General features: G+C 53.1%; 1 protein-coding gene across 4 annotated transcripts in view; it reads right to left on the bottom strand.

Annotated features, from left to right (window-relative positions):
• TLL2 (tolloid like 2) overlaps positions 1-26,246 on the bottom strand; it is a 92,883-nt gene extending 66,637 nt beyond the window's left edge. For 2 of the 4 annotated variants that reach the window (XM_055813022.1, XM_055813044.1), the window contains exons 1-2: positions 26,078-26,246; positions 24,700-24,750 (exon numbers count right to left, since the gene is read on the bottom strand). In XM_055813022.1, the coding sequence (XP_055668997.1) occupies positions 24,700-24,750; positions 26,078-26,219 (193 nt within the window). In that variant the 5' untranslated portion in view covers positions 26,220-26,246. The remainder of the gene's footprint in view (positions 1-24,699; positions 24,751-26,077) is intronic. The other 2 variants (XM_055813028.1, XM_055813053.1) reach the window with 1 other exon arrangement.
• Between the last annotated feature and the right edge of the window lie 837 nt (positions 26,247-27,083).

Raw genomic sequence — 27,083 nt, 5'->3', positions numbered from 1 at the left:
CTTGCAATGCAAGGTGTTTAAATGCCCGTAGGGAGCCCTGCCGCAGCTCCTTTTCGGAAGGACAAGAACAGAAAGCTTCATATTGAGCCAGATTTAAGGGAAGCTCTGCCATCATACCAAGTGAAGACCTTCAAGGGGAAACTTGGGAGGAAACCCTGTAGTCGCAGACAGGTAGAACTCAGCAGGTGAGCTGCATCTCAGCTCGCAGGAGTTGGCTTCTGAAACTCCACCAGAAAGGCAAAGCCCTGGTGTCCCCAAAGCCTACCCCCAAGAGGTGGGGGGAAAGTAATACACAGCAGCCCCAAAAAGCAGCTGGTGCAAGCAGGAAAAGCCTCTCACAACGACAGCACTGACCACGCACAGCATTTCATGAGGAGCACAGAAGGGACACAGATGGCAGCTGGATCGTGATGCAGGGAAAGGGGAGCCACAGGCAGTTCTCTCCCTGTTTGACAGTTCGCAAGTGGTCCAGATGAGCCCTGGCCTCCCACAGTTTTTAATCACACCCTGCTGAAAAGTTATTCTGACTACATAAAGGCAGCAGACGGAGACAAGAGACCAAGCCACCACCAATCCCCATCCCCTGCCTGCACCCTCCCCTTGCAGGGCATAGGGCTGTCAACTTGAGCAGAAGTGGGAACCAGGAAACAAAGCCACAAGCAGATAAGAGCATTTTTCAGTCTGATCCTAGATGATAGGACCCACAAACAGTACAGTGGCACTACCTGACAGAGGCAGCACCTTCCCCAGGGGGCTAATGAAGCGATCCTTGTTAGCTCAACCTGCAAGGCTGCAATGCCGGCTGGAAATCCAGCGTCGCTTCAGCTGCCCTTTAAGAGCAGGAGAAGGCAAGGTTCTGGGTAATGAAATCCAAGGATGCCTTTGTCAATTCATTATGGAGAAAGCTGTACCATGCAAGCCCCATCTCACACCCTCCATCATTTTTGCTGCTCAATATAACTTTAATTAATCTTTCCTTTGGTAATTTGAAGGAAGGGTGAGCATGCTGCAGACACCCACTGAGTATTAAATTGATTTCCCATTTTATAGCCCTCTTTCCCTTCCAATTGGCCCAGCTATGATTTGTGGCCCTTCACTTGGAGGCATTTTTTCCACGCTAATATAATCCAAAGCCCCAAGCAACAACTGCATCCAGAAAAGTAAGACTTTGCACAGCCGATTGCTTCAGCCCAGCCTCTGGCAGCACAGAGTGGATTCTCTCCTGCCCCCTTTTCTCCCCCCATCAAGAGAATTCAAAGCAGCTACCTTATCTCCATACTTTCAGCATTTTTCCCTAAAAAATGGGTAACACTTTTGTCCTAAGTAAGAAAGCAATCGGGTCTCTGTAGTTTCCTGCCTGCCATTTGTAGTAGTGCATCTTAATTACCAAAGCACTAATGCAAAGCCTGCTCTGCTGGCGAACACGACCTCCTGGCCGAGGCACCAGGATGCTGTTGTACTCCAGACAGCCGGACCTAAAACCAGAAGGTAGGAATGCAAAGCTCAGCTGAGCTCAGTTATTATATAGATACATATATAAACTCCACCTACCCTCAGCAAGAGACACCACCTCACCCTGGGCTCGTGGGGCCTAACGCAAGATCTTTAGCAGCAAGCACACCCCAGGGCACAAGCCCAGGCTGGGGTAGGCAGGAAAATAAGGGCAACCAAGCGCAGCCCAGCTGTGCAGTGATGGAACAAGCTCTTCTCAATGGACCTTCCCCTCTGCCTTGCGGGGAACACAGGCTCCAAGTTCCAGCAATCAGCCGCTGCAGGCTGGGGGTGGCTGGGGATGGCCCAGGTGCCCCAGCATCACCTCAAGGACAGGCACGGGGACAGGCTGCCAGCAGCTCTGTCTCGGGCGTTCAGGTCCTCGTGCAATGCTACTTCCTTGATACCGTGGGTTGGGAGACCCTGACCTAACACACTGCCCGCCTCCTTGGTAGTGTCTCACAAGGGAGACTTTCTGAGCCTTCTGGCCACCAGCTTCAGTCTTCAGGGAGAAGGCAATCCACATCAGACCTTCTCCTCGGGTAGTTCCCATACCATGGGACTTGCCCTGGATTTATTCTTGCAGATTAAGTTGAGGAATGATAACCTTAGAGATGGCAGAAGAAAATGTAAGACTGAACCTGCTCTAACCCTAAGCCTCATGTGGAGCGGGCCAGTGGCTGAGCTGTCCCCGCACTGAGGGGGTTTCACAGCCATGCCCACAGCGCAAAGCGAACCCCTACAGCTCCTTAATTGCATCATCTGGGGAGGGATGTTCCTCCTTCGGGTGCCAGACACACCAGGTGTCAGGAGCTCCCCGCCTGCCCCGTGCCGCAGCAGGGGAACTGGCCGCCTGCAGAAACCAGCCAACAGCAACGGTGAACAGAAGCGAAGCCCGTAACTGAGCTGTACCTCAAAAACAGAGGGTGGCAACCCAGGCCAGCTTGGGGCAGGCTTTGGGGTAGGCTGGCAGTGTCAAACCACCCGATCCTGGGTGAAAGGGGGCAGGTTACGACAGATCACACCTATTCGCAGGGCAGACAAGGAAAGCAAACACGGGCTCCTTTCACTCATTGCGCTTTACCCTCCAACACCAGGCGAGGAGTGTTGCAGCACTGTTGGAAGAGAGAGGAGAAATGGACCGCAGGAAGGAAAGAAATGGGGGCTATTTGTGGAGGAGACCTAATCCAAGCTGTTTACAGACTTCCCCCCGGAGAGCTCGGGGGTGGGGGGGAGCGGTTTCAGCCATTACAAATAAAACGTGAGAATCCATTAATTTTCCATAAAAACAATGTCGTCATAGAGGCGCGACAAATCCGATCAGTCATGCAAATGTGCTGATGTTAAATTCTCAGGCCTGGGTGGGGAATTTGGGTTGCCAAAAACACAACAATAAAGAGATCAGGAGGAGATTAGCGGCCAGAGTGGCTGCAGCACTCAGTGGCACAGTGGGGGCATGGGATGTAACCAAAGACACCCCTGGACTATAGCGGGGTTCGTGCCCTAAGCCAGGCATAGGTGTCCCAGCAGCACAGATACCCAAAAAAATATAAAAAAAATACACTGTCCTCACACGAGATCTTGGGAACTGGGGAAACATCACATTCCTCCCCTGCAAACCATCAAGGACCTTCACAGACCACCAAGCTCCCTCCAGGGAATGAAAGGCTCAGCACCCCACAGGACTAGGACCCTCACAAGCTGCAAAATCACAGTGCCAAGGAAAAGCAAGATGTGACAGCAGGGGAAACGGGTGCGCGTGCCTCACCCCACAACACAGCCAGAAGTAGGCAACATGAGTTTAGGAGAGAAACCAAGGAGGAAGCAGGTTGGCACCAGACACATGCCAAGCGGTGATGCTGTCTGAAACACGGCATTCGTGTTGTGTTAAAAAGGGGCAAAATACAAAAAAGTATTTTTCCCCTCCCAGAAAAAAACAAAACAAAAAAACCCAAACCTCAACAACCAAACACACAACAAAAGGAAACCTGCAGATTTTACCTCCTTTCTGCCCTCTTCCCCCTAAAACGCAAACTTTTACAAACACTCCCCAGAGGGAGATACTCCACACACAAAATCACAGCAGCGGTACCCCGAGCAGGAGTGGAAATCACTCACCCCGGCAGCAGAGCGCAGCTCTTCCTTGTGAAGCATGCAGCCACCATCCTGGACTGGCCTAGCCACAAGTATTTAGGAATTAAAAATAACCTTGCAAAATGAAGCGCTCCACCCCCTGCAGCATGCAAAACATTACTAGAGTAACGCCTGGGAGAAGGATGAGTCCGGGTAAGCCTCACTGCAGGCAAAAGAAACATGCAAACCAAACAAAACAAACAAACAAAAAAAAAAAAAAAAGAGAGAGGTCAAAACACTTCCCAAGAGATGCTTCACCCAGGTTCATCCATAAGCCAACACATCCGTATTTGTCATCACAAAGAGATGTTTGGTTCACCTGTTAAGTTTGAAAACACACTGGGTTTATATTTGAAGCCTTTGGTGCTACAGCACAGGGAATCCCCCCTGCAGAGGGGCTGCCTGTGCCCGGGGGGCTGCTGCTGGTGCCCCCCAGCCTGGAGAAGGGCTCAACACAGCCGTGCCCTAGAAGGGGCACTCGCACCTGCACCATGCACCACAGGGAAACTCCCTGTGACACCAACCTGCCACCAGGATCAGGCATTTGCCAAGTAACTCACCTCGGCCACAGAAACCTGACCTCTAGTTGCTATGTAATCCAAAGAGGTGCCTTTCCCAGAAGGGGATGATCCCGAAGGATACAGAGATGCTGCCAGGGTGAGTTACACTGCTAGCTCAGCATGACACTGCCCAGAGGACAGGATGCTGCAAGGACACTTGGTTCAGGGAGACAGCTAAAGCCCTGTAAACCATCCCTCTCGTCATTCCCGGCCTGTTTTAAGCTCCTACAGGAGAGCCTGAAAAAAACAGTGATTGCCTTTTCTCACCATTTGTATAGAGTAAACAGGATCTCCTGCTTCCCCTGCTGCAGCTTGTCAGCCTTGCCAGCAACCTGTTCAAATACCTCTGGATTTGCACCTTTAGAGACACCCGGCAGAGGATGCAGCCAGCCCAGCAGCCCCAGCAGACACTCTTCAAGTCTGCTTCACGATGGCAAGCGTTACAAGAGCATCAGCAGCACACCTATATACAAGCACTGCACTGTGCAGGCATACCTCTGTGGCACACACAGTCACAGCACTGCCCTCATCGGAGAAGCTGTGACCTCCCTTTGGGTGGCTCCTTCCGATGTCCCCAGACCTGTTCCTTTCCAGTCAGCCCTACCGGAGTGCTCCCAGCGCTCTGCTTCCGCTGCTCCCTCACCCTTTTCTGAAGCCCACTGCCATAAGCTCTCCATTCTTGTCTCTCAGTGTTACTGTCCCACAGCAGCTAAACTCAGGCACCCACAAGAAGCACCACTGCAGCCTCAGCAGCTCTCACCTTGGTCTACCTCATCACAGTTGGCACGTATAAAGTCAACGCTCTCAATATTCAAGGCCTTTTTTTGTTGTCGCAGTCATACACACCACACTGAGCATCTGGGACCATGCAGCAACACAACCCTCCCAGCTCTGCTCCACAGATATCTGAAGCTCAGAGGCCCTCACAGCTCCAGTTACGGACGCACCAGCTTCAGGTGCAATTTCTCCCCATACAAAATTGCTCTCAAGACTCACACCCACAAGCCACAGCAGTCATAATGTTCTGCTTTTTTCAACAAGATCTCATTACTCTCTACCTACTAAGATTGCTCAGAAAAGTGTAGAACTGTGCTCTCATCAGACATCAGGGCTTTAAAGTAGCGTGTTGATATACTAGCATAGACGTGAAAGCCCCTAGCAAGGGAGTCATGGACCTACAGTCCTCTGTTAACACCAGTGACCCTGCACCAGCCACGAGCAATCAGGCAAGCAGTGAAGGGTTAAGTGCCATCGCATCCCTTTATCTTGCTTGTGCAGTAGGTGCCCATCAGGAGCTGGTCTGTATCGACACATAGCCTCCAACATTCGACACACAGCCTCCAACATTCCGGTTCTCTGTCTGGCTTCAAGTGCTTAACTACATCTGGGTGAGGACATGCTCCCCGCTTTGCAAGCGATCCAGCTGCACCCTTCACTCCTTCAAACATCAGTGACAAAAGCCTGCTCAGGAACATGCATCTGTTTCACGTATGGCTCATACAGCTAATTTAAACAGTTCCCATATGTTGCCAAAAACCTGTGACCGAATGCCACTTGCAAATAAATGGGGAGATTGTCTGGCTTTCCCCAACAAAAGTTCCATTGCGCAGCTCGGTCCAGCAGCTCCTTTGTTCCCAGGTCTGCCTGGGCTTCCCCAGCTCCTCTGGATGCTGCTGACTGGTCCAACCACTGCCTCCTCCCGGGGCTGTGCCACCGCCGCAGCACCCTTTGCAGACCCCTCTGGAAAAGGCCTGTAACCAACACCTCGACACGTGAAGATTTGTCGGGCCAGGCATGCAACCACCCGCTGCTCCCAGCTCCAGGGAAGTTATTACTCGTAGAACAGGCCTGCCTTCTGCCCAGCCCTGCTCCAGCCATCGCCACCGGGCGCCTGCCTGTAGCTGTTAGAGCCCCTCAAAGCAAAGCTCCAGGGTTCCATGTAAGCTATAACTTCATGTTTCCACATTTTGCTGTGCCACCTGAAATGAGCGCCTAACTTTTACTGTACCCACTGCGGCTTTCTGCTCAGTTCTAGCCGGGCAATGGATCATTTGCCACATCACCACTCAGAGCACACCCAGACTTGTGGTCCGCAGCTGGGAGGACTGAGCAGAGGAGCAGGCAAGGCCTTCGCTCAGGGCACTCTCGCCAAAAGGTACATCTGGGCAGGGAAGCGCACAATAAATAACTATTTGGAAATGCAGGGGAGACTGCTAGAAGGATTTAGAAAAAAAAATCAAAGGGGAAAGTACATGGATGCCAGTGTTTTCCTTGTTAATAATGGAACGTTATATCACTTGCACCCCAAGAAAGTGCAGTGCAGAATCTGTGCCTGCTGGCACAGACCTTGCTTGGTAAAACCCACCTCATCTCTTTAGAAAAAGCTTGCTGAAGCAGGCACCGAACAGGTTCCCAAAGGGCCATCCAGAGATGTATTTCCCAGCCTGTCCTGAAGAAGCGAAGCAGTTTTTTGTCAGACACGGAATCCCAGGCAGAGCGGGATGTCCCAGCTGCCCACCCCAGTGCTCCACCACTAGACATACCATCTGCTGCTGGCCAGCACCAGGGTGCTGGGATTACGTCCCCCTCCCTTGAGGCTGAAGGGTTTCAAGTCCCTGCCGCCTGACAAGGCAGCCATGCTACAGCAAGGGCACTGGGAGTAAGCAGGAGGTGAGTGTACTGGGCTCGACGTTCACTTGCATGCTGGGCTGTCTCCCACCGCCCAAGGCGAGGGATCCCACACTCACCACAGCCACCCTACACCTAGTGGCCATCCAAACGCATCCCCCCCCACTTTGGGGAAGATGTTGGGGACAGACACAGCTAACTGAAAGCCCCCCTCGATTCTGACATAGGGGTGACGCACATGAAGAATTACTCATGCAATTGATTCCCATGGTTTCCGCCATTCACAAATTCCTGATGCATAAAGGGGAGGCATCGGATTTGCATGTAACCGATCCAGACAGCTGCAGATTTCCATAGGCACTAAGTGCCTGCAGGGAGAAGCCACTCCTCACGTAATCCCGTTAAACAGCTGGAATGAATGAAAACGCTGTGCGATCCAGCATGCTAACAGCAGCCACCTCTGCTTCCTGTGCTCTTAGCGCAGGGTCCTCTCCAGTTCAGTCTCTTCCCGTGGGTCCAAATTACAGGAGTTATTTCATGCCCTGAACTCGGCAGGAAGTCTGGAGTATGGGCAAGTACCAAGCTACAGCAGTGGAAGGCCCTCAGAGGGTGCCAGGAACATATCCAGGCTCTCCATCACAGTTGGTCTTCTTAGCTTTTGGGGATACCACCCCAGAACATGCAAGTCTTCTCATGAAGAGAAATCAGTACGCTGGAGGTCAGGTATAGAAGGAAAACCAACAAGCTGCCATCTCCAAAGGCAAGGTGGTGGAATTCATACGCAATGTACCTGCTGGCAGACCCAGCTCCAGGTTCTGGGGCCAGGAGGATCTCGGGTGGGAGCTGTTTGCCTTTTGAAGGCCCTTCATGGCATTCTGCACTGTACCCCATCGCAGCAGATGTAAAGAGCCAGCATAAGTCTGTAGTGTTAAGTAGTTTGAAGGAGGCATCCTTAACCCCTCAGCTCCCAGGGAAGGCCAGAGAGGCCAGCCCAGCTGAGCTCTGCCGTCCCACGCAGCAAGGCCAGCTTAAAGCACCCAGCAAGCGACGCTTAGCAAGGCTTGTGCTTCATGCATACACGAATACGGCCTGCCTTCCACAGCTCCCTAAACTGCTAACTCACTCTTAGTGCTTTCCTGCCACATTTAATCACTGATACATCAAGTCTCCTACGACTTCATGGAAACTGGAGGGTCCCTCAGCGAAGATTAACTACAGCTATGACTGTCTAGACAAGCGAGCAGGATGAGACAAAGACATGCACAATCAAAACACCATCTCACTGTGCACGCAGCAAAAGAATTGTTGCTTTACACCCCAGAGGCAGCTGATTTTATCTCTTTTCTCCCCTTCCTCCTGCCCAGTCACCTGTTCCCATGGCCATTCCTATGGTGCCACAGGCATTCACAGGACTGGGAAGCAACACAGTAAAAACCAACTCGGTTTTACCAACTCATAAAAAACAGTTTGTTCTCAGCCAGATCAGTTCCTCTTCCCGCTAAGTTCCCACAGCTCACCGATACTGGGAGAAGGAAGACAGGAGGAAAGACCGCCTTCCTCAGCAGCAGCCCAGACTTAAGGCAGAATAAAGTGGCCACGACTGCAGCATCAGTGGGCACGGCTGGCTCAGCGAGCAGCTGCTCAGCCTGCCTTAGGCAGTGGACGGTCTTCTGCTTCGGTATGCCCATCCCTCCCTTCCCAGCTTTGTCCTGAAAACAGAGCATCACCCAGAGTTCCTCATCCCGCACCTTGGCAAACATTCCTAAGGTTACATTAAATATACAACCCTATAAATATATAAATACATACCATAACTGTTTCTGCTGGCCATCCCTCTCTGAAAGACCTCAGCCACAACCCAGGCATTAGCCCAGTGCTTCACGGTAGCCAGTACCTGGCACTTCTTCAAGTGATCAATACGCTGCCATGTCAAACACCCAGAAACGTGCAAAGGTAGCAAGGAGCCTTGGAAGGACCAGTGCCGTGGTTCACTGAAGACCATGCAGGAACACTGACGCAGAGCATCAGCATGCACTCTGCCACGGTGCCACTCAGCTGTCTAAAAGAGAGAGGCTTTTTCCATCCTTGCTCTGAACACACCTCCCTGGCTCTGCAAGAGAAGAGGATCGGATCCCTGTCACCACCAGTCCCCTTCACCCCGCAGCTGCATCTATTCCAGAGGCAGCAGCATGCAGTGCTGGATTGAAGGTGCAAAAGCAAACCCTGGTTTTGACATTTCCCAGTCTTATTAAAAATGTCTTTACAGAGGGAATGAAGACAACTTCTTCCCCTGACAAGCTGTTTGTGCCCTCTGGACAGCAAACAGTCTTGTGTCAGGAGTGTGCCTGCCTTTGAAGTGGGAAGTTGCAGTTTGACAAAAGCAGGGAGCAAAGGGGAGAGGGGACAGAACTGCTGTGAGGCAGTTGCCAGGATTTAACAGTGCCAGTGAGGTCTCCCTGCATTAGCCTTGCTCTGACACAGGAAAGCCCTTGTCTGGCTCAGGCTCTGAAAATGCCTTCCCAGCCCCAGGCAGACCAACATCAGGAAAAACTGCAGCCCGAACAACTGCAAACTAGAAACTAGTTCCAGTTTCCTGCAGCCTTAAGCCAGGACTTGCCACGAGTGTCCCTAGGCATGGGCAGGAGGCAGGGTCACCAGCCCCTCTGGAAAAAAGGAAGGTTCCAAAAATGGGAAGTGGCTCATTCATTGCAGGACACTTGTGCTGGGGCAGAAGGAGGACTCGGTGCTCAGGCGTTTGCTCCAGTGGCTGCTGGTTTTCAACACCTCCTGCTCCTCCAGAAGATGCTGCAGACAGGGGGCTAGCCGAGCGGGAATGCTGGCGCGGTGTGCATCAAGGCCTTTTCCTTCCCACCATTAGCAGAAAGGATGAGCAGGGAGATCAGCCCTCTCAGGGCCGGCTCTGCATCAGTGGAAAGCAAAATGCAGGCACTTTCCAAAAGGGCTGCCCCCGTTAAAAAGTGCTTCCAGCTACTGAGCTGCTGTAGCAACCCAGAAACCAGCAGCAGCAGATCTGCTCCCCCTCCTGTCAGTTATCCCTCTGCAGCCACACCAACGCCCATCAGATGCCAGTGCTTCCTTGCACCTCGCACCAGATAAAAAACACCACAAAGCAGCATTGCCCAGCACGGAGGTCTTCAAGCCGTATCCCGATTCCCCTCCAGCTTTTGCACAGACCTGCAGTACAGCGGGGAGCAAACCTTCATCTGCTCCTGGTGCACCTGTGAGAGAGGACAGAGCTCCCTCACCACCGGACGCTGAATTGCTGAGAGCAGGCAAATCCACTGGTAAAAAGGGGTATTACCAGTGTCTAGAAGTCTGAGGAAGTTTACAAATGTAGTATTTAAGGTAGTCCAGAAAACATAACTCCATTCCCAACATACCATTCCTCGAACAAAGCAACCAACACATGACAATTGCTTCTCCACACTCAATTATACAAACAACTTCATGTCCACATTTCAATCTTTTAACTGCCCTTTACTGCCCTGCGTTAGTCTTCATCAGGCACATCCCAATACTCCACACCCAACCAGTGTGCAGTATATGTACCACTCCTGAGATATGTCACTACGATGGAGGCTGTTGAACCACAATGCTGACAGAGGGACGATGTAAACATGTCAACCCAATTTTTATTTCACTCAGCCAGGAGGAAATTGAGAGCACCAAGATCCTTAAATTTTTGGCATCTTTAGCAGGAACCGCTGCCACAAGAAGATATTTGTTAGCACCACAAAGAAAAACCTTGCATCCAGCAGAGAGATGTGTAATTTGTATTTAATGCTGGCCAAGCAGGACAAGTATAGTTCATGGTGTCCCTTCGCATCAAAGGTGTCCCTACTGCAGGACACGGCACAGCTGTCACACAGGAACTGGGTGCTGTCAGATGGGGAACCGCTGTTTCCATGGCTGGTGATGGCTTCACATGCCAAGGCTGGTCTGGTCTCCCCACCAGGTCTGACTGCACAGGAGAGGTCACAAGACCAGTGACAGAAGCTGGCACAACAGGTCGGAGAGCAAGGGCAAGGGGGAACACACCAAGTTCCTGTTTTCTCTGGGTTTACTGCTAGCAGCCCCTTTTACATCCACTCCCTAGACACTGAAAATCACTCACGACTCATGTGAAACCTCATCTGCTCCACTAGCGCCAGATACAGGGCAAACAGCCATCGGGAGGTTTGTGGAAGGCAACTCAAGGAATTTCACAGGTCCAGAGGGGATACATAAACGCCAAAATATTCCCCCAAGAGAAAAAACACCACACTGCGTTATGTGCACATGCTTCTGCCATCAGCAGAGAATACTGCGTGTAGCCTTCCCAAAGGAGTAGCAAGGCCACTGCACGCTCTCCAGGCGACACCAGAATGAGGACAGGTTGTGAACTTCCACAAGCTAAAGTGCTCCTAGCAACTGCTCTTTAAAGCTGCTCTTCCTTCGTCACCCCCAGCTCCTAAGCAGAACCCCAAACTAGCTGAAAGCCAGTTATAAGTTCCCATAACCAAAGCGTCACCCTGGACTGGCACGCTCTGGGCTCAGGGCGAGCCACGGGACACTCACCCGCAGTGCTGCCTTCGTACTTCCCTCGGCTGACAGCAGCAGAGGATGTGCAGTTATCCTCATACCCCTCGCCTTCTCCTCCCCATCCAACACAGCTGGCTGAGCACTCCTAGAGATCTGCTACCAACTCTACAAAGATTCTCTTTTTCTTTCTTCTTAACCTCGCCAGTTTGCCCGCTGACTGTCCACCTGATGACCACCACTAGCAGCCATCTGCAGATGCCACAGCACAGAGCTGCCTGACTACGTCCACTGTACAGCCACACCACAGCAGCCAAATGCTTAGCTGAGACAGTAAAGAACAATGTTTTTATCATTTTTCCCAGGGGACCCGTAGAAAAGGCACAGAGTTCTTCCCTGAAATCAGGGCCATCGCAAACACAAGGTGCTCTCTGAAACCATGCCCCCAGCCACCAAACCCCACTGAAAACTCTAACACAGTAACAGGAGTTTCAAACTCCCAGCACAAGCAGATGCCCTGATACTACAGCGGTGAGTACATCCCCTTCCCACACTGTCCTTCCTCCCACCACAGTTTGTTAGATGCTTCCCTGGAGAGGACAGGCGACGGGGGGAGCAGCAGCATGGACCTGCTGCAGCCATCCCCTCTCCACTGCCAGTAAATTAACGGGCACATTCAAAATCACCCCTCAGACCTGAGCAGGTCAGTACTCAGCTCCAAGCGTGCCACAGAGCGGCCCCAAGCCACTTCCACAAGGCGGGGAGCGTGGCTGCTACTGCCCCCAGCGCTCCCCCTCCTCTCCCCCAGCATCATCTCAGAGTTCTTAAAGAAAGGATTTTCTTGCAATAGCAAAGGACAAGTATTTTCTGCTATTAAAAACAGCTGTGCTTTTTATAAAGAAGCTCCCCAAGACAGTGACAACACATGGGAGGCTTTGGTCTAAAAGGAGACAAGAATGGAAACCAGTAGGCACCAGTACCTAAAGCTCCGCAGCACCTGGCGTGGTGACTCACACATGGTAAGGGAAGAGTAAAGGGATGCTGCAGTCACTGCACACAGAGATGGCACTTCTCAACCCAAGAAGCTACGGATGCTAAAGCCTTATGCAGGTTCAAAAAGAAAACAGATTGAGACAAAGCTCTCCAAGATCATTAAAGACAACGAACCATCTCTCACCCTGGGATTGTGGAGTCTGCTACAGTCAGAGAGACTTTTTGGACGTAGGACTCCATTTCACCCTGCTTTTCTACACCTCCCTTGGCATCTGTAGTCAGCCCGATGGAAACAGGCTGCTGAGTGTGTTCTGAGGCAAATCAGCAATTCGGAAGTATTAACAGTACATTTCTAAAGGATCATTTTATCTTTAGCAAAGCTCCAAATATGAAGGAACAGATCTATAAAAGGCCTTTAGTGAGTATTTTGCAAGTGTTTATCCATACCTTTGAAATTCTGGTCTGAGCTGCCTTTGGTGGAAAAGGAGAATTTCTACAGAGGACCTTTAATAAAGCAGCAGGATGCAATCATCTCTCTGGGATGTTCCTAGGGAGGAGTCACAGTGAAACACGCAGTTCGGTGGGCACAGAGTGACAGGGCAAGGTGTGTAAGCAGGGAAGGAATAACATGGTTACCAGCCGGGAAACTCCTGAACATGTAGAGCCACAGATTGGTCTCTGTGGCTGGAAAGCTCCTCTGATTCCCTCCACTTGTAGTTTTATGCTGACCCAGCTCAGAGAGCGACAACAACAGGCTGGATCATTCCTGTCAAACCCCAAAGCACCACGGAGGGTTTCAGAAGGAGAAGAGGCGTTCAGAAGAGCTTGCTTTCCAGAGCCCGACTTCCAGGCAGCAAGAGGGCGAGAGGGAAAATGCAAGGCTGAAATCCCCCCCCAGACACATTCAGTTTGTTCAAAGCTTCCAGCAGCGGGATTTAGCCTGAGCTTAAAGCAGTTCTCTGTGACTCTTTGTCACAGGAGTGTAGGTACAAACAAACAGGGGCTGGGACAAAGGGAGTCAACACACATTTTATTAGTAAAAAGTTAATCAGCTTAAAGTGCGCAACTAAATAAGCAAAGCTTACATTGAAGTGACCTGCCAAGAAAAGATGCCATGGAAATAAAGTTATAGGAAATACAATATACTCTCTATGTTCTTTTGTAATCCAGCATGATAAATATTCATGATTCTGGGTTAATGGGGTACCCAGCTCTCAGCCACCACAATAGTTTTTTGTTTATTCTCAAGACCATGAACTTTGGAACCATGAACCTGAATTTCAGGACTCCGCATTCATGCATGTTAGCAAAATTCGGGGCAAGGCAGGGGGATGGAGACAACGCCAGGACCTTGGCTTGTGACAGCGTAACAGACGTTGCTGGCGGGTTTTTGATAATGAGTAACCAGAGCCCCAGGATGCACAGGGCTGCTGGTGCATCCAGCACCCCCTGCCTCACCGTCAGCAGGAAGAGGAGAGATGAGGCACCACCTGCAACCCAAGCCCATCCCGCACTGCCAGTCCCCCCAGGACACTGCTCGTTCCAGTGCTGCGGAGCCCCACAGCACCCTCAGTCAAGTGGCAGTGCCCGCATCACACAGCAGCGGCACAGAGCAGGGGAGGTCTGCTCCGTACACGGGCAGGGAGATCTGCATGCCCCTAGACATGATCCCTCCAGCCTTTGCATTGACTGAACGGGCACTCTGGCCTTCTGAAAAGTCCTGCAGGGAGACATCACCAAGCTCCAGCCCTGCACTCACGCCAGACAGCAAATGTCCTTCCAAGCGTGTTTTCTAGAGTCCGAAAGGCTCCCACAGCCAGGCGCTCTCTTGACGGTGCCGCCTTCTGCCAACAGCAACGTTGCCAGCTTCCCCAGCTCTGCTACAAGACCTTCCAGCGTACCCACACCAACTTGTATTGACACATACAGGTTACCATTCCCCTTTCAAGGCATGTTAGGAGTCTTTGGGGTTAATGAAGGACATGAGGAACTTTTTTTAAAAAAAGAAAAAGCAACCTAGAAACTGAAATTTCAAAACCTTGACAGCAACATGAGAAAAACAACTTTAAATGCTGAATCAAACGCATCGGAAGAATCTTGAGCCTCCTGGTTTGTTTCCCCACACTGGCTCACAACTAGAAGGGAAGACTATGATCCCGTAAGGTCTTCAGGAGTTTCCTGCTGTATTTGGCTCACCAGAGTATCCACCCTCTTCCCTACAAAAGCTTCCCATTAGCTTTCCCCCCTGGAAAGCTAATGGGGTACCTGAGGTGGCTGAGAGCTGGGTTCCCCTCACTCACATAACGTGGTGAGTGATGAATGCCAGCCTCCAAGCAGGCTGACACGAGGAGCCGGGAGCGCAGCTCCACACACAGCACTGCGCCGCCTGCCCCCCGGCTCCGGCCATCGCTGACCCTCAGCGATTAACTGCCCATTTTAGGGAAAGAGCAGCCTGAGATTGGTCATTTAACAGGATCTGTTCTTCACGCCGCTCCCTTCAGGACAGCCTAGGTGACAAGCCTCACCAAAGCGCGGCTGATTTCCCCTTCAGGGCAGAGCTCTTTGCTCCAACCAGCAGGGCCTGAGCAGCAGCAGGGAAGCCTTGCAAAGGCCAGACATTTCTTCAGAATGCAGCCTCCCGTAACAACACAAAAGTCTAAAAGAAACAACCACGCTCGCCTTAGATTGAGTTTGACGCTTCAGTTGCAGGACTTCTACACAGGACCACCAGGAGATGTGTTAGAGGTGGCATTTAGCAAGAACCATGGAAGTCAAGAGATTAACAAAGGTGAAAATGTACTTCTGGAAGGAAAACAATTTCTGCAACTGGTGAAATACCTGCCTCGAACCACAGAAAGGCTCTGTCTAAAAATCAAATACATCGGTAAAGAGCAACAGCCTTCTCAGAACTGAGGCATCACACTCAGAGGGCACGCATTTAGCATTTACCTTTGTAATATTTTATCTTTGTAATAGCAGCATTAGCATGAAGATGACTGTCCAGAGGGAGGAACACACAAACATGCACAGGAGGAGGGGAACTTGTTGGGAAGAAAACACTGTCCCCATTGCCTGTGCGGGGTTTTGCACAGAACAAACAGGGGACACCCCCATGCCCTCCCAACCAGCTCCAAGGATGTGCCTCTGCCCCTCACACTTGCCACAAACCACCTCCACAACAACAAGCCAGTGGGACAGCCCAGACCCAGCAGCTCTTTCCATCTCACACCAAGCAGAGGTGTAGCTGTGAAATACAGAGGCACCACAAAAGCATCAACACCCAGCCACCGCCGCTGCCCAGGAGGACAGGAAGAACAAGCACACTCGGTGCTGTGAGGGTCTCCATTTCACATGTGCTTGCAAACCCCACAGCAAACACATCACACCTCTGCCAGGGGACGAGGGATTATACAATGGGCAAAATAGGCAAAAGGACAGAAAACACTCTTCTCAACATCAAGAAAGAAAGAGGGCAGCCAGGAGGTTTTGCTCCTTATGTCAACACACCATTACTAACCAGCAGTTTACCCTGACAACAAAGCTTTCCAAGAAAAGGCAGAGACTTGGGCACTTCAGCAATGGCCTTAGGAGACCCCAGCTCTCTGCCCAGGAAACAGCAAAAAAAACCCCAAAAAAAAACCCCCACCAACCCCAGCATATCACATATCACCTTCCTACTGAAGCATGACAAAGAAGAGAATATATGGCAGAAGAGGCCAAAGAGGGGAAAAACAGAAATCAATAGGATCTAACAGAGCGTGACAGAAAATCACTTCCCCCATAAAAAGAGGTTACTTGCCAGGTTAATGAATCTTTTCTGTTCTGTAGTTAGACACCCAGGAAATGGAAGGGGTCACAGGAGCAGTGTGGGTGGGAATGCAATCCTTAGAACAAGCTTTCAAGAACAATCAAAGGTTAGAGATTAAATACAGGCAGCGGTCAACCGCACAACACATCAGCAGCTTGCTACGCAGGCCAGCTGCAGCTCAGAGCGTCACGGAACAAAATGCACCTCCAACGTCAGCAGCGCAGCGCGTAGCAGGATTCGCTCCCCGGGCAAAAACAGCCCCAGAGGCCACCCCAGGGCCAGCCCCAGGGGTCGGAGCACCTGAGCGGTGCCAGCACCAGCAAAACAAAATAGTCTGTGGGCCGCCAGTACCAGTAACTGCAATAGGACCGCGAAAACCAGATGGCACCAGAAGTCAAATAATGGTACAAATAGCCACGAAAGCTTTGGCCCCGTGGCCAAAATTTCTCAAAACTCACTTTTAACTGGAGAGCTGTGCCTCACTGGTGTCAGGAGCGCACAGGCAGCGGGCAGACCAAGAGAGAAGCGGCTGGACAATGGCCAGGTACAAGCTCTGGGGACCGCAGGAGCTTGAACTACACCTAGAGCATCAAACACATCCAAAGGCAGGTGCGTCAGCTCTGAACTGCAGTTTCTTCTGGCTGGAGCCCCACTGACAGGCTCCACGGAAGAAGTGCAGAGCCTTGCTGTTTCATCGCTCCCTTGCCCACATCTAGCTTGAGCTGCTGGCAGGAGGTCACCCAAGGAACCGCTCTGCTTGGGCCCAAGACACTCAGCAAGGGAAGCGCAGGTGCCTGATTTCCATCCTCTCCAAGGCTAACTAACTCAGAGGTTGGTGTGTTAGGTTCCCCTGCTGCCTGCCAGGGTCATTTACCAGCTGCTGTTTCTCAGTCTGGAGCCTCTTGATGCCAGCACCGCTCAGCCATGCTGCTCCCCAATCTTCTCCTGCAGCCGTTGCCTCGTTTGCTACCCACCACCCACCCTCTGCAAGCAGACCAAACGCTGGCATCTCTGCAAAAGGGGTGGTTGACTTTGCAAGTCCGGTGTATTTAACTGTTTTTACATCTGGAGAATTTTAAAGCAAATGCCTTACTGAACCAATACCTTCATCACGCAGCATCCTGCCATCACACATCTCAGTGTGGATATTCCTCCACTTCCACAACAGGCACCTGCCCCTGGGGCAGGGCTGGGTCCTTCCATCAGGTAGGACCTTCCTTCATGGCTGGAGGGGGGCAAGGCACAGCCTGCCAATAAACTTCTCTCCTCCAAACCCCGATCTCCAAAATCAATAAGCAACCCCCAGCAGGACTCACCTGAAACGCCGCATGCAAAAATACCAGCCCAAACAGCTCATTTTGCCAAAGTTCTGAGCAAATGAGAACGCTGCTGGTTAGGCAACACTATCTGCAGGCAACACCAGGTTCAAAGTCACACTGGTGAGGAGTGGGAGACGGGTGGCACCCCCAGCTATGGCACAAGAAGTGGAGAAAGGTAATTCTCAGCACCCTGCAGGACCCCATCAACCAGCTTCTGATAAGGAGACAGAGGGACTCAACTGTACTCCAGCACTAACTCCCAACAGGAGGAGCCACAACACCCAGCAGCCCTGGACTTCTACCTCCAAACCGCAGCGCGGTTTGCTTTGCAGACAGCTTTGGGGGTTGTGGATGGGGAGGTTAAGCAGATGCTTTTTGCTTGGGTGCTGACATTTGCACGAATACAAAATGACTAGAGAGGATGTGAATTTCCGCTCAGGTCTAAAGCTGAGCTGATTCATGGGCCAGCAGCAGCTGCGGGTCTCTGACAGTCTGTATCAGTCAAACCAGAGGGTGATTTACCAGCGCTGGGGCTTTGTGTGGGCTCCCTTCTCAACACACAGCTAAAGATTTCTCTCTATTCCAAGCTGGGCTGACACAAACTGGCCAAGAAAGAGCAATCAATCATTGAGAGTTCTTTAATCAAGGGCTTCCTTGCTCATTCAAGCAGTTTCTATTGACAGGGAACCTTCCTGTTCAGGAAGCGCTAGAGTGGATCTGAACATCAAAGTACAGGCGCCCTTGTAGATCAGCATTTCTGGGAGCTCAGCTACAACAAAGCAGGGGGGACAGCGATGAGGGACCAACAACCACCAAACAAAGGAAACCAGAAGACCTAGTAGTTGAAACAAAACAGCTAGTTTCTGCTCAATCATCCATCCCTTCTGTGCAGCTAAAGTGCTTTTCAGCACTGGCTGGAAGCAGTTTTCCTGCAGGTTTGGACCTGCAATACTCCCTCCCAAGGTTGACCGTCTCCAGAAAGCACACACAGACCTCCCTGGCAGGTCAGCACCAGCTCCTTGGCACAGACAGCTCTGGACTCTGACTCACAGAAGCCAGCCCCACTGTTTCCCCCTGGTTTCTCAAGGGAAGGGGACAGGGGCACAGCACCCGAGCCGTGTCAGCAAACCGCCTGTCGCACAGAACGGGCTTGCTGTGCGCAGCAGGCAAAGGTGCAGCAGGGTGCACAGCTGCTCTTAAAGGAGCGTGGGTGGAGGAACCTGCTGACCACGGGGAGAAGAGCGTGAGCCACTGCTGGGGTGGGAGAGGCAAGAGGCTGCCCCACAGCCTGGGGGAGAAAGCATCGCCATCGCAGAACACCTGGGGCAGAAAGCAGAGAAGGAGTTGAGCAATCCTCAGGGACCGGAGAGAGCTTCAGGGAAAGGGAGACGGGGGAACATCTGAAATGGATCGGTCAGAAACACAGAGGGAAGCAGGCAGAGAGCCCAATGGTCTGCAGCAAAGGCAATGGGGAAAAAAAGGGAAATGGATATGTTGGAGAAAGGAGACTAGAAAACCCAGCTTATCAGGCACGCAGCGCCTGCAGTTTCCCCAAGTACGAACGCGTGAGCCTGAACACGCTGCAGCGGTATCAGCAGCCACACAGCTCTTCCCCAGGCTGGGGCAGCAGCCGCTCCCCTGCCAGACACACACCGGCACAGCTTCAGCAATGAGAGAGAGGCGGCTTACCAGGAGAACACAGCCAGCTCCTGTGCCAGCCGTCCAGCAAGGCACAGGCACGCTACACAGGAGGTCAGGACAGGAAGAAAATAAAAGCTCTGAGCACAACTGCAAAGGTAGAATATAATTACACAAGTGCCTCGAACCAAAATCCTCAGCTTTGTGGAGTTCTGAAGCCTAGAAGACCTGCAGCACAGCTCCTGAATGCCTTGGTCTGGGGCTGTATGAGTTACTGATGGTGCCCCAGCACACCTGGGGAAGCAACAGGCTTCACTGATGGCACCTGTGCAGGCTGCGGGCAAGGGCAGACACCGGTGAGCTGCACAGCTCATAAAAACTCTACAAGGTCTTCGCAGGGAGATATCCATTACACCTCCAAGCACCTCTTCCCCACCCTACCAGCCTTATTTAGGGGGGTGAAAAAAAGCCTGCTGTCCTAAATTTGCCCATCCCTTGTCCTGCCTATTGCTAAATGCCAAGGTGGAGGTGTAGCACTCAGTGTTGTATCTCATGCAGAGCCAGCACACCCTAAGAACCGTCAAAGACCAAGCATGTTTTTGTCAGATCCCGCGTAGACAGCTAAATGCTGCAAAGACTGCCAACCTGGATCTCAAGTGCTTCTTTTCCCCAGCGACTGTAAAGTTTTGCTCTCGAATTCCCCAGGCCAACAGCTTTTCTACTGGGGAATCTCAGCTGCAAGAAAATGGTGGGCAGTTATTTTTTCTTTAAGCCATGGCCATTATTAGCTTGTGTTTGGCTAGGGTTAAAATAAAAGCCACCTCAAACCTCTCCTTTGAGGAGGAAGCTTCTGCTGCAGCTCCACCTCCGTGCAAAACACAGTCACCCCGACGGCAAATGGCTGCATCTCTGGACGCGTGTGAAGGCAGTGTCTCCAGCAGCCCTCGCCCACCTGTTTTCCGTTCTGCAGCTGCCTTCGCCCCGCCAAAGCAGGTAAATTAAAGACTGGATAGTCTGTTCTCTCATTCTTTCCCAGACCACCCAAAAAGTCTCAGTCAACTTCCTCCTCGAGCATTTAACCCTTCCTGCAACCGACTGGGGGAAAAACATCAGGGGGATCATTGCTGGCGAGAGCTTTTGCCTTCCTCCCTAAATGTCTGCAGCAGGAGCGAGGAGCCCACCGACTGGGTTATGCCCCAGACTCTTCTCTCAAAGCACACGTGTAAGCATTGGTGGCAAAGAAAGAATGAAAGAAACTTTCTTTTCTGGAAGCCTACATGGCTCCTAATGTCAGGAGAGCAGGACTCGGCTCCCAGCACTGCCACCGCCAGGTGGACTGCCCTTGGGTAAACCCTGGGCTCCCACCTCCATCACCTCAGAGGCACCTGCACTGCAGCTCACCTGGGCTTTCCACTCCAGCTCACAGGCTTCAAAGCTTTATGGAAAATCCATAAGATGAAGATGAGATTCTGGGATTCCCAGGCTAAGGGCAGGTTGGCTGGTGCCCTGCCGGTGCTCCCACCATTGCTAAACCAAGCAGGAACCTGTGAGCCTGCAGGAGCACCCTCACCAAGAGCTGAGGGGACTGGACCCACACCACAGCCCACAAAGAGCTTTCAAGTTGCCCTGCTAAGGTGACCGACCTGTGCTTCCAGCACAGAAAATCCCACCAGCACCCCCCCCAAAACCCAAGCAATAGCCGAGCCACCTGGACTTTGCAGATACTCTCTTCCCTTTTCTCATTTGATCCCCCCCTCAAGGCTGTCAGATCCTAACAGCTAATTCCTCAGCTGCCCGCAGAAATGTCTGCACGCCACTTCAGATGTTTGCACCACCACCCAAACTGGGTTGCTCCTCCCAGATGGAAGGCGCTGTGCCTGTACCGGGGGGAGCTCGGAGGGACAGGACGACAGCCAAGTGCTATTTACGTCCCTCTGTGAGAGCTGCTCAGGACAGCGCCCAGGGCACAAGACCCCTGGCATGGGGCATTTAGAAGCCGGTGGATCAAATCAGCAGGTGAAGAAGGAACATGGATGCACAGTGGTACCCTACAGCTGGGCAAGCAGCATCCACACTTGAAGGAGCTGTGGTTTGGCAGGAAAAGCTGCATCATCGCTGCCAAACTGCTTCTCTAACAACTTTTCTAGGGATAAAGAAATGGGAGAGGTGGGACTGCTGCTCAGCTCCCTAATGGTACCCCCTCATACCTCTTGCCCCCGTTCTTCCCCTTCTACACACTCCACAAAATCCATAGAGACTGACTCCCTTTCCAGGTGCTATCCCCCAGCACATCCCCCCTGCTCCCACTCCGCAGCCTCCCCACGCTGGGCTCTACCTGCTCTAGAGCACCCACCCCCAGCAAAAGCCATCTCTCTGATCAAAGTCTCGCGGAAAGGAGCTGAACTGGCTTGCACGGCTTATTTGTATCCACCTGTGATCCCTGATCACTCTGGCTCTCCCCAGCCACACAAACCCTCTTGGAGGGTACCTGGGACATGCTGAGGCAGCCAGAGCCCGGCCTCAGGAGCAGACAGCCCCGCAGGCAGATCTGCCCTCTCCTGACACCAACGCCTGTGCGGAAGAGAAGCACCACATCACCCGTTTGGCACGGGGGTCGAGGCGTGCAGGCTGGCCCATGGCCAGGCTCCTCGGTGTGCAGACACAAGGTGTCAGAGCAGAATAAATGGCCTCACCAAAAGCAGGCAGAAACAGGGGGCTCCAACACAGGACACCCCCAGCAGCCCCCACCCTGGAAGATGAGCTACCAAGGGACATGCCAGGCCCTGGGAAGCAGTGCTGCACCTGCAGCTCACCAAGGACAGAAGGTACCATGCCAGGAGCCAAAGTTCCCAGGAACCAAGATGCTGAGAGCAAATCGCAGCTTTTTTTCTCCACACCTGCTGATTTGGCAAGTGGAAAAGAGCCTCGTCACAGGCTTGCTGCTGGAGGGAAGGGGGTCATGGAGCTGTAAACATCCACGGGATGAGTCACCCAGCTCTCCTTCCCATTTATGTCTCCCACTTCCCGCTGCTGACTTAAGTTGGCCTATACCATCTCCAGAGGTCACTTTGAACCTCAGAGATTCTGCTCTTCACCTCAAATTAATGTTCATATAAGCTTGCACCAAAATAACTACCCAAACAAATTACAGCCTGTTTAATTCCTTTGGTTCCAGTTTGCCTGAGGAGCCCCAGAAGGATGCACTTGTTCTGTTCACCAGCACCCACAGCTCTTGCTGCTGCCTGCCTGTCAGGCAGCCACCCTCAGATCGGCACCCTGGCCTGGGCATCCTTAGCTGGACCCTCCAAGCAGCAGATCTATCCAACGCACATGCCAGGCTTACGGACATGTAACAGAGCAGATCCGAGCAGAAACCTTTGTACTGTTCCCTTTGAAAAGCCCCAATAAGCTGCAATGCTCAGCAAAAGCCACCTGGCAGCATCAGCACTGTCACCTGCCCCGGCAAATCAACCTGGCTGCCCTGCCTCAGCTGCCCCTTTGCCAGCCACTTGGGCATCTTCCCCTCTTTCCACCCTATCAAAAGGGCAGGGAAGCAGACACAGGTTAGGAAAAGGAACTGCTGAACAGCTAGATTGCAGGGGCTGAGCAGCAGTGGAGTTACAGCCCATCAGATGCAAACCCTGCTAACTGGGCACCTTTTACACCAGTAGCCCAGCAGCTGCAGCGACTGAGGAGATTGCTGCCCCATGCCGTCTGTCCTGTGCCACCGCTAGAGATCCTTACCCCTCAGCTGACGCAGCAGAGAGGAGCGTGTGCCAGGCTTTTCTCTCCCAGCCATCAGCAGCCTGCACTTGACCTCAGGGCACGCGCAGCAGGGGTGAAGAACTGGCAAGCTCTCACTGCACAACCTGCCAGGCCTAAATCCATCATGGCCCCTGGGTCACCGCCATTAGCCTGCAGCAAAAAAGAAGTAAAGCACTACAGTTCTAACAGCTTTGGAAAGTATGTAAAAGCGGAGCAGCAGTTTGTCTTTGCAACGGGCTAAGAGCCTGCATACAGCCCGCAGGCACCAGACTGCACCGGAGCCCACACTCACAGCAGCAGTGGGGGCACCACCACAAGTCTCACAGTGCCAGCTCTGCTTCCACAAACCAGCAAAAACTTTCCCACACAAAACACGCTGGGCAGCTGAGCTTTTCACAGCAGGCCTGCCACCATCGCCCTCTCACCGGTCACGCCTCTAGACAGACTGACACTGTCCCAAAACCCAGGCCCAGAGAAGTCAAGATGAGCTGTCGCTGCTACAGCACATCGGGGACAGAGCACAAGGGGTTTCCTGCACAGGTGTTCGCCAACAGCCCTGACATCGCCAGTCTTGGAGGGGTGGCTCCACTAGAGGTGTCTTCACCTCCTCTCACGTACAGAAACGGACGTCTTCACTCGTTAATCTTGGCTGAGCTGACCCTTTGGGATGGCGTTTGCAGCAGCGAACATGTGCCTAGCTCTGTGGATGGTCTAGTCCTAGAAGAGGAGGGAGACTGCAAAGGCAAGGCAAGGGGACACAGGGAGGCAGGGTCTAACATGGGTCCACATGGCACAAGTCCTGCTGGCTTTGTTTTGGGGCTGACTTTAAAAACCGGAGCCATTCAGGGCCCCGGGATAGGTGGGTGGCGTGTAAGGAGTGCCTTGTCCTCAAAATGCCCTGCGCCTGAGGTTGGTAGAGCCCACATGGAGAGAAACTGGACCAGAGAGGCAGGAGGCACAGCCAGCCAGGACAGACCTAAAGAGCCAGTGCCTCTTTCTTCTGCAGAAGACAAACTTCAGAAAACCAGTAACAGTGCTCGCCAGTGAAACGGTGCTCGCCAGTGAAAACGGTTGCAGCAGAGGGCACCGTGCTGCCCCACACCCGCACAGGCTGGGCAACACCGGCAGGTTTACGGGGCAGTGCCGAGCGCCCAGCGGGCTGGGGCAAAGCCAGAGTGGCACCGGGCAGGGCTGCCGGCAGCCCCCACCACAGCCAGGCGTGTGCGGCGCTGCCAGAAATGCCAGCAAGGCACCAGGCTCCAGCAAAGCACCACCTGCCCTCCAGAGCTCTCGCTCAGCCATCCCTTTCCACTGGGAAGACGACACTGGAAAAGTATTAGAGGCAAACGCTGAGAAGTCAGAATTTCTGCCCCTGATCCTGGCTGAACTGAATTGATGGGAATAACGCAGAGAAGGTTTTTCTGCCCACCAGGAGAGGAGGTAAAGGCACACAACGAAGGGAGGCTGCCATCGGCAGTCCAGGCTCTTGTGTACGTGCAGTAGTGGGAGGCAGAAAGCCTGGAAGATGGGGGACCACAGGAGAGAGAAAGGGTCTTACAGCAAAGGCAGGTAAACGCCACGTTGGGGAAATAATTTTTTTTCCCCCTGTCCTGCCACAAGTTCCTGTCTGATGTAGGTAAGTCAAATAAAGTAAACGTTCTCTGCGTGGTCCATAAAGGAGCATTCCTCACCCTCCACGTGCTTGCCCTGGCAGGAATACCCAACGGTCCCCAGTGCAAGCAGGGCACACCAGAGACGATGCTGTACTTTCTGGGGACAAAACAAGGATAACACATTTTCCGATGGGAAGGCCAAAGCACTGTACCTGCAGCTCTCCAGGTCTGAGCCATAGCCGTATCTCTAACAACTAGTTTCACTGGAAAGAGAGAGAGACGGATTCATTACCATTTAGAAGGAGACACAAAGACAGTAAAGCATGTTTGGGTGGGCTGGGTCCCATATTGACTAAAAGGAATTTTTAAAAAGCCACCAAACCACGTATCAAATCACTGATGAGTTAGATCAAGGGAATGTTTCTTGCAAAAAATACTCTGTGAAGAGGACCGCGCTGAATTTTGCAATAAAAGCCACACACACAGCATAGCCCGCGTGCGAGGCCAGTTAAACAAGTAGCTGTGCTGGGCAGGGGGCCTCTGGGAGACGCCGCCTTGGCTGAGCTCGTCTCTGTGAGCAGATACGGCCGCGGGTCCCCTACAAGCAGCCAGGAGGGAGCTGATAACACGGGAGGCTATCGCAACGGACAGCGGGGGACAGCGGGGAGAGTGCCGGGGGACAAAGCCCTGGCTCGAGGCAGACCAAGGCCACCGCACACCGGCTCCTTCCTTTTCTCGATTCCTGCATTATTAAGAAAATAGGACTTCGTGCAAAGTTATCCATAAAGGGAACAAGGCTGACGAGGCACCGACCACCGAATTCCCGGCGGCGAAGCGATTCGGAAGACGGTCGCGGATCCCAGAGGAGCAAGAGGCACACCGGGAGTGCCCCATCCCCCGCTTCCAAAGGGAACCCGGGGGTCGCATCCCCTTCGAATGAAGATATTAGGGATGACAGAAGCTCTCGGAGAAACCAAACGTGTGAGGAGGGTCCCAGCGGGCTCGGGAGCAGCCCAGTGCGGTCTAACAGCGGAACGGAAAACTGGGGAAAAGGGATAGCGGGCGCCGCCGGGGCTCCGGAGGTATGCGGGAGCCTGCACCCGGGCAGCGGCGGGGGGGCGGCCGGTGTGGGGCTGCCCGCGAGAGGCCGGGGCGGCCCGGTGCCCCCCGCCGCCTCCTGCTTTCCCCCCCGAGGACCGGACCCCGGGACAGGTTCAAACGGCTGCCAACCGGCTGCACAGACGCACAGAGAAAGCTGCGGGGGGGGCGGGACACACCAAAGCCCCACCGGCGGCAGCGCCCGCTCTCAGCCTCCCCGGGTAACAGGTGGGGGGAGCCCGGGGCCGGGGGGCGCGGGGGCGGCCCCGCTCCTCAGCCCCCGCCGTGCCGCGGCCCGCAGCTAACGGGGCACGGGGGCCAGGCTGGGGGGCGGCCGGGAACCCCCGCACCGGCGGGGTTGGGGAGGAGGCACGGGTGCCGGGGGAGTCCCGGCCGGGGTGGGTGCCGGCGGGGCACCAAGCAGCGCCCGGCGGTGCCACCTGCCCGCCACCGCAAACTTCTCCCGGAGTTGCATCCCACCCGCTCCCCTACCGGCTTTGCAGGGGTCGCGGTACTCCACGGGCTCCCCCGCCGTCCCTGGCTCCCCCCCCGCCGCGGCAGGCGGCCCGGCGGGCGGCAGCAGCAGCGGCAGCAGCGGCAGCAGGCGGCGGAGCGCGGCGGCCCCGCGGCACATAGCGGCGGCGCGAGCGGCGGGCTGCGGGCTGCGGGCACTGCCGGGCCCGCCGCGCCGGGGGGCGGGGCCGCCTGCCACTCACCGCGCCGCGGCCAGTCGCCTCTGCGCTCGCGCCCCCGCCCCGCCCCCGGAGGGCCCAGGCCCCCCGACCCGGGGAGCTGCTCCCGCTCCCGCCGCCGCGCTCGGGCGCCGAACCAGGCGGGGGAACGGGAGCGGCGGCAGCATCGCGGGCTGCTCTCCTTCGTCATCTTCATCTTCATCATTCGCAGCTTTCTCAGTGCTTTCACCATTTCCATCGTTTTCTCTTTTTCACCGTTTTCATCATTGTCTTTTTTCACCATTTTCACCCTTTTACTATTTTCATAATTTTTTTCATCATTTTCTTTTTCATAATTTTTTCTTTTTTCATCATTTCCTTTTTTCTTTTTATATTTTCTTTTTCTTATATTATCTTTTTTCTTTTTTAGTCTTTTTTGTCATTTTTATTATTCCCTTTTTTCATAATTTTCATTATTTTATTTTCCCATCATTTTCATCTTCTTTTTCGTCATTTTAATTTTCTTGATTTTTTCATCATTTTCATTTTATTTTTTCATCATTTTTACTATTTTCATTATTTTTACTATTTTCATTTTTAAGTTATTATCATTATTATTATTTTATCTCATGATAACCATCACTTTGGGGGCAGCCAACGAGAAGCAGCTCGCCCGCTGCCAGCAGAAACAACATTTCCCACTGCAGCCTCAGACCCTGCCGTAAGCGCAGCTGCGAGGCCGTGGATGGAGAGAAAGGGAAAAAAAAAACCAAGACCGGGCACAACGACCCAGGCCGGGACAAAGCGCCCGGGCAGCACCCACCTCC

Source organism: Falco peregrinus, chromosome 1 (assembly GCF_023634155.1).
Source record: "Falco peregrinus isolate bFalPer1 chromosome 1, bFalPer1.pri, whole genome shotgun sequence".
NCBI lineage: Eukaryota > Metazoa > Chordata > Aves > Falconiformes > Falconidae > Falco > Falco peregrinus.
This window is presented reverse-complemented; position numbering and strand designations above follow the sequence as displayed.